Genomic DNA, 11608 nt, shown 5'->3' with positions numbered 1-11608 from the left:
TAGTTTAACAACAAATCTTATCATCACTTAAGTGGTAAAGTCCATAGCAAACATAGAATTAAGTTGACAAGAGAAAGAGTGAGCAACAGCTCCTTCAATACATTACTGCATATTAGTACATTACCTATATCTTAGTAGTAGTATAACTTCAATTCTTATGCAAAAGACTTGTTTTCTTACTAGTATTATTATTATAACTACACCTCCTTAACCACATTTGCAACTCCTACAGCCTCTACTCCATTAGCAGGCTTAGCAGCAGCAGCAGCAACAGCATGATCAACCTTAGTTGCAACCTCGACCTCTTTCTTCTTGTCCTTCCTCTCCTCCTTGACAGCCAACTCTGCTTCCTCGACAACGAAAGCGGTTGTCGGGAACACCTTCGAGATACCTGTGGGGTTCTTGAAGTTGATCTTTTCGCTCTGAAGACTATCAATAGTGATCTCAGAAATGGTTACCCAAAGAAAAAGTTCCTTAGCCTTAACACCAGTAAGTTTCTTAATCTTACAAGGCTCAACATAAGCAGTAATCTCAGATGCATAGCTTACAAGTTTGCCAATTTTCTCATACTTGTGTTTTATCTCTTTCTTTTGTATAAGCCATACAAAACCTGTTTCCTCTACATACCCACATTCTACTACATCTTGTAGAGGAAGAAGCCCATTGGGCAGGCCCACTTCTCTTAGAAGCCTCTTTGATTGGGCCAAACATATATCATTTCCATGGTATAGCTCTGTTGCCTTTGATCTTATGTCATCTGTTATCAAAGACATGATTTTTTTTTTTTTTTGTTTTGGATGATGAAGAAGTTGAATAAGGAAGTATGAAATGGTGGGAGAAGGAAAAAGGGTTGTTTATATAGGTGAGGAATTATGAATTAGGCCTTGGATTTGGAGGATATTTACTAGGTATGCCAGTTGGTTTTTTGAGTAGTTGGTCCATTGAAATAAGTGAGATCATTTAATGTCTTTCTCTATAGATTACCTCACACTTCTCTTGTGTGTATGTAAAGGAGTAAGGATGGATTCAACCTCTTTTTTGTGAAAGTTTTGGCCTTCTTTGTTAAGTATTGATATGTCGGTGAAGTTTGTTTAACCAACTCATAAGTCATAAGTCACAAGTCATAAGTCCTTATCTATTACTCCCTCCGTCCCAAAATATAGTTCCCATTTTCATTTTGGTTGTCCCAAAATATAGTTCCCATTTCCATATTTAGTTCTACATTTTTCCGTAATTTGTCTAGAAAAACCGTGTCCCATCATTTATTTGCTTCTTGAATTTTGTTTTTTCCTTAGTTTATTCAACCAAAATGTTACAACTAATGCTCTTTCACCAATTATTATCTCCATTCTCTCTCCTAAAATCATCTTTTCCCGTACAACTTCTATTTAAATAAACAAAAAATCTTTACTATCCCAACTTGCATAAATTACCGTGAAAAAAGGGAAATGGAAACTATATTTTGGGACAGATGGAGTACATAATAAGACATACTCATAGGTGTGACAACTTTAGAGGATTGATTCAATCAATTAGAGATGGAAATTGGAAGGGGTTGTGTTAAGGTCAATTCAAGGGTAGGGTTATGTCTAAAATGCCTCTCATGGATTAGCTCGTGCCTAATCTCGATTTAGTTCCAAAAGTAGTCGATAAACTTATAAATAATTTCTCCGTCTTTTTTTTACTTGCAACACTTTTTTTTCATTAATTCTAATGCAAAATTTGGGGTAGGAGAGAGGTAGAGAGGAAAAAAAAGAGAGGGTCCCATGTGATTGGAGAGAGATAGAGAGAAAAGAAAAGCAAAAGTAGAAAGTATTGCAAGTAAATAATTATTTCCCGTTTAGGAAAGTGTTGCAAGTAAAAAAAACGGAGGAGGTATGTCACTATTGAACATTTAGCATCATGTAATATTGGTGTTGTTATAATTCTCGATCTTATATTATTTAATAATACGAGGGTCCAAGTTAACTAGGTAGGGTTTTTGATGAAAATATTTTGGACAACAATCAGAGTCACTCGAGATAACACCAATCTACTCGACTTTTAGATTACTCATTAGTGATACTTCCTTTGTTTCTTTTTTAGTGCAACACGTGACTTTTGCACTATTCACATACCTCACTTTGACCGTACTTTTTTTTTTTTTACTAATATATAAAAACAAAATTGAACACATAAAATGTTGTTGGATTTGTTTCAATGAACATTTTCATAATAGTAACTTTCTATAACTTTTACAAATACATATATTAATGGTCAAAGTTATGCGTTGGCAAACATGAAAGTCAAAGTATTGCACTACTTATTTAATAACAGAGGTTAGTAACTTAGTATATTGATGCTTAGTAAAAAAACAATATTTTGAAAATTGTCTATATGTGATAGATAAATCATAAGGCATAGGTCTAGGATTCTCCTTCTTAGGTTGTTGGAGCAAGTTTCTTCCTGAATTTAGTGTGGGATGGATTTGAAAAGACCTATTACAATGTGGAGTTTCTTGCAAGTTGGTGAAAATTTTGATTGGTAGGTAACATCATATTAATATGATGTCGTGTTGCTGTAACATTTCTGACAAGTCACGTATATAATCCCTTATTTGATCATCCTGTTAAGGAGCAGAAATGATAAACATCTAATTGCTAGATGTTTGCCAAACATCTAACATTAATGTGGCAATATGTGAGTGGTACACATGTCACTATATTGTTTATCCAAACAAATTACTTTTTCCAATTTTTTAAACTTGTATATCTCAAAAAATATATTTTAGAAAAAAATAAAAAATATACCAATATTTATATATTTTTATTCTCTACAAATAGACATCCATCTTGATATAATTTCATCATATTTTTATTTTACTCTTCTCTATCTCTTATTTAGATATGTAAAAAAAAAAATACGAACACTATCTGTTTATACACAAACACCAGTGTGAGTTGCATAAACACTAGTTATAGTTACACGAACACTAGTTCTAGTAGCATGAACACTGTATATTAGCATCGGAATCTTCTGACAGTGTCCAATTAAAAAAATACGAACACTATCTGTTTATACATAAACACTATTTTTAGTTGCATAAACACTAGTTATAGTTACACGAACACAAGTTGTAGTAGCATGAACATCATATTAGCATCGAAATTTTCTGACAGTGCCCAATTTTCGAGATTACTTTTTTGTTTGACTGATAACTTTTTTTCATGTATATTGACAAGTTTACCCCTGCTAGATGTTTATAAACATCTAGCAATTAGATGTTTATCATTTCTCGTTAAGGAGAAGTTACTTGAGGCTTTCTCATCTCCATGCACAATATCAGGCATCAATACGGATGAATCACTTTTTTTTTTTTTTTTACACGAGATGAATGACTTAACTTGATATACTTTAGAGAGTTAGAGGTCAGTAAAAACACGTTAAACCCATCTATAATAGGTGGATAGCTATTTAAATTAAAAATTCAATCATGGTGATCTTAGTAAAAACTTGTTGAACGTTTCAACATTAACTTGATAGATAAGATCTTAAAGTAAATCGTTTCTTTAAATAGTAAGGCTATCTACGGGTTTACAAAGTCGAATATATTGGCAATTTGGCATATATATTACGTTATGGATGAAGTGAAAAAAAAGAAACAAAAGGATGAAGATTTATCAATTAGATGTAATGATGTTTGATAAAGGATGAGCAAAGACCAGTATGGATGTGCATATGTTATAAGGATGAACATATACATGAATGTACAAAGTTCAATGTAGGATGAATATTTACCACCATGGATGTACAAATGTAAAAAAGAAAAGGATTAACATTAAAAAAACATGGATATAGAGATGGTAAATACATGATAACCATTTGCCAATATGAATGAACAAATGTTTAAAATAAAAGGATGAGCATCTGAATATAATATTTTCACATAAAAACTTGTATCATTAATCATTTTGCTATATCTAATGTTATAACCACGCGACAATTTAACTCTCTTTTACAATGTTTATATATATATATATATAAGTATGCATTCTCATATGAACTCACTTTATATATATATATATATATATATATATATATATATATATATATATATATATATATATATATATATATATATATATATATGAGTGTGTGCGTATATGTCAGAATATTTCATAAACCCTAATTTCATGTATATGAACATTTATCGACGTGATATATTATACAGGAAAAATGGGTGATCAACATCCTTCATTTATATAATATGTCTATTGTAACAAATCAAAAAATAAATAGCAAATTATTGTATCAGATGATCTCACAATCAGATCAGGTATAAGTTGAACGAAAATTTACTAGGAAATTATAAAAATAAGTGTTAAAAAGTTGACTTCAGAAAAAGTTATATAAGAAACCATATTATAGCTCATACTGAAATCCACTTCTTACCCTAACCCTGGTCTTTCGTGGAAAAGAAAGAGCATGATATTATTAGGCTGTATTTATCCCTGGTCTTGGGGTTGAGTCTTTACTCCACACTCTCTCAAGACTCCTATTAGACTTGTTTTAATATAGTTTGTAAAACGGATGAGGGCTTGTTCTCTTCGGCATAAAACAGTTGAGCTGAAATGAACTAAAATGAATAGTGATATGTGAGAGTAAAAGTATTGTCCAGAGCTGAACTGAATTGAACTGAATTGAATTAAACTGAACTGAACTAAATTGAACTGAATTGAAAATAAGCTGGGAAGAACAGACCTGAGTCTTGAAAATTAAAACTTGTCCAAAAGATAATAGATTCATTAAAGTAATGTTAAAAATAATATGAAGTAAGTTTGGACTAGAGTATTGAAATATAAGTGTAAAACGTTAATGAGTCTCAAATTAAAAAAAATTGGTGAATTTAATGGAACAAATAATGTTAAATATGAAGAATAAACACACCTTTAAGGCAAAGCTCGCTTGATTTTTGGATAAAAAGTTAAACTAAAAAAAGGAGAATATTTTTGGGAGAGGAATGGAACCTAACCACCCCGAACTTGGCCTCGATCCGGATGTAGCCCGAAGGGTGAACCGGGTGCAAACACCAAAAAAAATAGTACACCTGGGTGTACCATGCTCATAGTACACCCAAGACTATTTTCTCCGAATGAGCAAAATGAGTGAACGAGCAAATGAGCAAAATGAACAAATGAGCAAACATTTCTACTCATTTAAGAAAATGAGCAAACACTTTTATTACAAAATGAGCAAATGAGTAAATGAGCAAAATGCCCATATGAACAAATTTGGTGTCAAATAAAAACCTGAAATTCTAATTTATTACAAAAATATCCATGGGTGTACCATGAGTGAACTCCTAAAAAAGCCACAAACTCACAACACGAAGCAAAATAAAATATTTGATGCTGAATTATCAAAACTTGCAACTTGTGGTTTTAAAACTCTTAAAAGTGATCGTAACTCCTATTTAAGTAAAAGTTGTATAACTGGTTTTTCAAGAAAAAAGTAAGACATATTAAGAACGAGAAATGATAAACATCTAATTGCTAGATGTTTATAAACATCTAGCAAGGATTAAATAATATTAAAATTTTGAAAAGTAGTGAAGTGGGTCCCCAGGGAATGGAGTAGGAAAGCTTGGCAAACGGATAGTTAACGGAGAGTACAATTGTCAAAAGTGTTGAAAAAAGTACAATTGTCAACAGTGTACAAAATATTATTTTCTCTTTCATCAACTTCTCTTTCATCAACACTGCACGAAAATATTTTTTTCTCTTTCATCAACTTCTCTTTCATCAACACTGTACAATTTTTTCTCTTAAGACTCTGTATCTCGAATTGTACTTAGTTGAAAATTGGAAAATTGAGATTTATGAATCGAAGAAGCAAGTAAAAAATTTTTGGGCGATGGATGTAGATAACATTGTGCAGCTGAATGAGGATGTCGAAATGAATCATCAGGTACTTATAAAATTATACATGTGGGTTTGATATTTATTGTAAATAATAGGGTTTGATATTTATTGTAAAGAATTGGGTTTGATATTTATTGTAAAGAATTGGGTTTGATATTTATTGTAAATAAATGCATTGATTTTGTCATAAAATTTATTTGTTTTACTGTCGTAATTGCATTTGTTTGATTGCAATAAATTGTAGGGAAATGGCAAATATTTGTAGTTATTGCAATAAATATTAGGGTAAGCAATAAATAAGGTAACGAAATAATTAATTGTAGTAATATGCAGGACTACTTGAATTTGTGTAGCATTGATGATGGGAGGGTTGTAGCAGTGGGTGTTGAGGCAGTGGAGACACCTGATCCTTTAAGTTGTAGTAGTGCAGCTGGGTCGAACAATGTGGTTGAACCACCTGCAGTAGGTATGATATTTGGGACATGGGAGTTTGCTGATGAATATTTAAGGAAATATGGGAAGCAGGAAGGGTTTGCTGTTGTTAGGGCAGCTGGTTCTCATAAGAAAGGTGAAGGTAATAAAATTGAAAAGGGTTGGAGGAATTATACATGGAAATGCGAATGTTCTGGTAAACCGGACGTGAAACGAGCTTTGAAGGGTAGGGTAGCTGTTGGACGTAAGGGTATTCAAGTGGCAACTAGGAAGTCGAAGAAATGCAATTGCCCTGTTATGATGTATGCTTGTTGCAATGAAGGAGGTGAGTGGCAATTGAAGAAAGTCTTTTGGATCATGTGAACCATAATCCAACGCCAAGCAAGTCAAAGTTCATAAGCATGTTTCGGAAGGAGGAGGTTACATGTGCTGTAAGGAGACGGTTGTTCAATGATCATGCTGTTGGTGTGAGGATTTCACAGATTCATAGTAGTTTAGCGCGTGATAGGAATGGGTTGGACAATATGGCTATAACAGAAAGGGATCTTAGGAATATAATTGCGAAGGAGAGGAAATTGAAGCTTGGGCCTGGTGATGCTAATGCAATGATGAATTATTTTAACAAGATGGCGGAGGACAACCAAAAGTTCTTTCACAGTCATCGATTAGACGAAGAAGGGTACTTGAAGGATGTGTTATGGGTGGATGCTAGGTCTCGAGTGGCCTACGAGGAATTCTGTGATGTGGTTGCTTTTGATGCGACATATTTGACTAATGACTATGAACTACCGTTCGCAAACTTTGTCGGAGTGAACCACCATGGACAGACCATATTGCTTGGATGTGCGTTAGTTTCGCACGAGGATGCAGAGACATATGAATGGGTATTTAGCACTTGGGTGTTATGCATGGGTGGTAGAGCACCCATTGGTATATTGACTGACCAAGACGCGGCGATGAGAAAGGCACTCCACAATGCTATGCCTCAATCTGTGCACCGATGGTGTATATGGCATATAATGATGAAATTTGGGAAGAAGCTAGGTTCGTATGCAAATTACAAGGACTTGAAGGAAGCGTTGACACAGTCCATCTATGAAAGTACAAGCCCTGATGTGTTTGACAGAACATGGGTGGTTGCCATAGAGAAGTATGGTGTAGGTGATGATGAATGGCTTGAAGGTATGTGATTATTAGGTTTTATGCTATTAGGTTTTATGCAATTGATGGTTATATGCAATTATGGTTTTATGCAATTGATGGTTTTATGCAATTGATGGTTTTATGCATTGGTTATCAATCTGCACAGAAAAGAAGAACTGTTATAGAAGAACTGTTATAGAGAAGTATGGAGATGAACTGTTATGCAAAGAAAGAGTAACCAAAATGAACTGTTATAATGCATGAACCTTATGGATATTCTCAGAAATTGTGATGATGCAAAACCATGTTGTTCAAAATGATCGCATTATTTATCAAATAGTAACTAAGAATAGTATGAATATTTACAGGGTTGTTTCGTGAAAGGCACATGTGGGTCCCCGCTTACATGAAACATCTATTTTGGGCGGGTATGAAAACAACTCAAAGGTCCGAGAGTATTAACAGTTTTTTTGATGGTTATGTTCACAAAACGACAAAGTTGTGTGAGTTTGCAGAGCAGTACTGTAACGCTATGGAAGCTAGAGCAAATGCGGAGAAGGAAGCAGATGCAAATAGCGCGAGGTACCTCCGTCTTACTGTTACTACCTTCAAGACTGAACATGTATTTCAAAAGGTGTACACTGATGCTAAATTTAAAGAGATACAAAATGAATGTCTGAAGGTGCTTTACCTTCAATGGAGTGGGAAAAAAGAAATTGGAGATGATGTTGTAGAGCACTTGTTCGAGGATAGGGTGTGGGTGATGTGCAAGGAGACGAGGAAAGAGGTGCCTTTGGAGAGGACATGTGAGTATGTTGTTCGTATAGACATGGAGAGTACGGAGGCAACTTGTGATTGCAAGATGTTTGAGTCTGGGGAATAATGTGTAGGCACATTATATCCTTGTATCTTAAGTTGAAAATTAAGGAGATTCCTGAGAAGTACATATTGAGGCGTTGGCGGAAAGATGTATTTCGAAAGCACACAATGGTAAAGGTAGCATATCATGACCCCTCAAAGACAGAAGAAGTGCAGAACTATGATAGGATGATGGTAGTATTTGACCCAATCTGCTTGAAGGCTGCCAACTATGGTGATACTCACACAGTTTTAGAGACCCTCCAACTACTAAACATACGTCTTGATGAGCGGCACGCTATGAAACTTTGTGGTATTAGTACGAAGAATTGCACCCCGAAATCGGTTGGTAATAGGCAGTTGGTGCCAAATTCGGTAGGGGTTGTTAGTTCAAACAGGTTGGACGAAAAAACCCCAAGTGAAGTGGTAGGATGTGAAATGGAAGGGGAAGGGAGTCGTGTAGACGTACGGCATGTTAGTTGTGTTGATGTTGATGATTTAGATGTAGTATCTGTGAAAGACCCCCAAGGAAAAAAACTAAGAGGGCAGCTAGACTGCTTTCGTGTATCGAGAAGAATGCGAAGAAGGATGAAGCAACGAAGAAGAAAGAAGCAACGAAGAAGAAAGAAGCATCGAAGAATCCACGAGGGAAAGGAGTTAAAAGAAAGGAGGTTGGAGAGGAGGTATTGTCCATTTGGAATAATACATTATTAGTTGAAGTAAGATGTTAATGTGATTAATGTGATGATTTCATTGATGTAGGAGGCACATCTACAGTTGGAGTTGTGGCCATCCAATTCTCGTACTGAAGGTAAGGTAACGCACATCTACAACAATAATTTTGATTATTCATCTTTTATAGTAATATTTCATGTTACTAATGGAAATCAAATATTTATGTAATTTTTGTTACACAGGTATCTGAATGAAGTTAGAAATCATGACTACGGATTGAAGAGAAGATGCATTGTAATACAATGAAAATGTAATAAACTGTAAACGCCAACTTTTACATTAACGACTTAGAATGGTGTAGATAGATGCATTGCAATACAATGATAATGTAATAAACTAAATGACATCTTCTACACCAGTTGGTGAAATTTGAAATGCAACATTGTTATCTGGTAGGTAAGATGAAAGTACTATTCGCATTGATCGTGTTTTATGACCATTCAAATTGGAAATTTGTAAGAAGAAACGGTTGTTGATGCAGTTCGACCAAGAAATTCCAAGAGCAGGTTCAACTTGAGTGTCAGATGAAATAAGAGTTAAGTTGTTGGTGTTGTGCTGGGAGTTGTTTCCTATAGATTGCCGGACCTCGTTAGTGCAGACGATAACGATATTGAAACTGTATGCAATTTCGCGTAGCGTAGCAGATACTTTGAATAGGATTTTCGATCTTGTCGTCATATCTAGTTTATTGTTTTCGAATGCACATTGGAATATTGAAGCAATTGAGTCGATGACAATAAGGCGAACGTTCCGAGGAAGAATGTTCTGCTTGTTGACATAAAATTGTAATTTCTTTAAGTGTTTTTAGTAGTTTATAGGGGTCGTCCACTCGCTTGATTGTTATGTGACAAAGGTCAACATATTCAGCATTAATTCCGTTCTTACCTTTCACGTATCCACAAAGTTGTGTAAGACGCGTTATAGGGAACTTCGAGTTCGAGTGTATGTAAATGGATGCTCCGAAGAGGCCACCACATTGTGGTGGGAGCTGGGCTGTCAATGCTAATTGTAAGCAAAGTTGTGTCTTACCAGAACTGCTTTCCCCACATAGCTCGGTGATGATTTGGGTAGGAAAGCCGCCTTGTAACATGGTGTCGATTCCTTTGCATCCTAGTCCTATCTTTTGTTGTAACCTTCTATGGGTGGCTAACTTAGTTGGTTCCATTAGATGGGTTGATGGTGCGTTTGTGGATGAAGAAGTTGGAGTTTTGATGTTTGGTATGGATTGGGCCGTTGGATCCATTATGGGTTTATAAAAACATGGAAAGTGGCAATGCAATTTATAGGGGATAAAATTTTGTACTGGACTAGCACTAGCTAGGCACGCAGCTGTTAACCCAGCTGTTGACAACCAACCCACTGCAACACGCAAACCCAGGCCCAGCTAAGTCTGCAACACGCAAACCCACTGCAGCCCAGCTGTCGGTTGGTGTTGGTGAAGTAATTGCATTTGCTTTACCATTTCAGCTTTACCATTAACTCAAATAATAAACTAACAATACCACTAATAATAATAATAATAAAAAAAAAAATAATAATAATAATAATAATAAAATAAAAAAAACTAAATTAATAATAATAATAATAAGTTAAGATTACAAAATATTAACTACTGAACTAATTAACTACTAAAGTTATAAACATAACAAAAGTTATAAACTACTACAGTTATAAACATAACAACAGTAATTAAGTACTAAACATAATAATAATAATAAGGGTGTTAATTATTAGTACAAAATTAGCTGATGATTTGTCATAATTAAGATCACAAAATATTCAGTTACTTATGTGTTCATCTTCTTCATTCCTACACCTTTCCAGTTCATCTTCTTCCTGCAAACAACCTCTTCCTTCCATATGTGTTCCGTTTAGACTACAATTTAGGAGATGACATAAAATTAAGTTAACATAAAATTAATTTCTCAGATTCATAATAACAGGCAGTTACGTTTAACAAGATAGAAATTGAATAACTTACCATGACTTCAACCACGAATATAGCATTGGGCCCACTTTCAGCCCTTATGACATCCACATCGACGTCGTTTTCACACCACATAACAACCATTCCCCCAGAAATGCCAACTCCGTTGACGCACTCATACTTCATGGTCGTGCCGATTAGTGCATGAACCTCCGCAAACTCTTGCTCTGTAACCCTCGTTTCTATAGAACGATAACCACCGGTTGATGGACACGAAGATCGTCCAGAAATGGGAAACGAAAGATGGCCTAGCACAACCCCTAACACTCCATATTAAAATTGGGGTGTGTGGGGTAAAGGGTTTAACTCACTGATCCCCCCTTAGTCGTACCATACTGTAGTGCCACTCATCTCCCCTCCTAACACGCATACTAGAAAACATGGTCATCCTTATGTGTGACATTGGTGCCATGATGTGCATCACATGAAGGTCATGTACGTAACTTCTATTAAAACTTGAACTACATCAGTTCTCATCAAGTATATTAAACCTGAATCAGGAATGGTGAATTTTGGGTCCAAAATGTACCTTGCAAACTCTGGCACAATGTTT

At 34.9% G+C, this 11608-nt stretch overlaps 2 protein-coding genes across 2 annotated transcripts; one reads left to right on the top strand and one right to left on the bottom strand.

The window, feature by feature from the left end:
- LOC104890684 (hypothetical protein) lies at positions 1 to 954 on the bottom strand. Its single transcript, XM_010676261.4, has one exon. The coding sequence runs from the start codon at positions 771 to 773 to the stop codon at positions 198 to 200; it is 576 nt and encodes a 191-aa protein (XP_010674563.2). The 5' UTR covers positions 774 to 954; the 3' UTR covers positions 1 to 197.
- A 5779-nt stretch (positions 955 to 6733) lies between these two features.
- On the top strand, positions 6734 to 8358 carry LOC104886471 (protein FAR-RED IMPAIRED RESPONSE 1-like). Its single transcript, XM_048642335.2, has 2 exons — positions 6734 to 7514; positions 7844 to 8358. The coding sequence occupies exons 1-2, from the start codon at positions 6734 to 6736 to the stop codon at positions 8356 to 8358; spliced, it is 1296 nt and encodes a 431-aa protein (XP_048498292.2).
- The last annotated feature ends 3250 nt before the right edge of the window (positions 8359 to 11608 follow it).

Source organism: Beta vulgaris, chromosome 4 (genome assembly GCF_026745355.1).
Source record: "Beta vulgaris subsp. vulgaris cultivar EL10 chromosome 4, EL10.2, whole genome shotgun sequence".
NCBI lineage: Eukaryota > Viridiplantae > Streptophyta > Magnoliopsida > Caryophyllales > Amaranthaceae > Beta > Beta vulgaris.
This window is presented reverse-complemented; position numbering and strand designations above follow the sequence as displayed.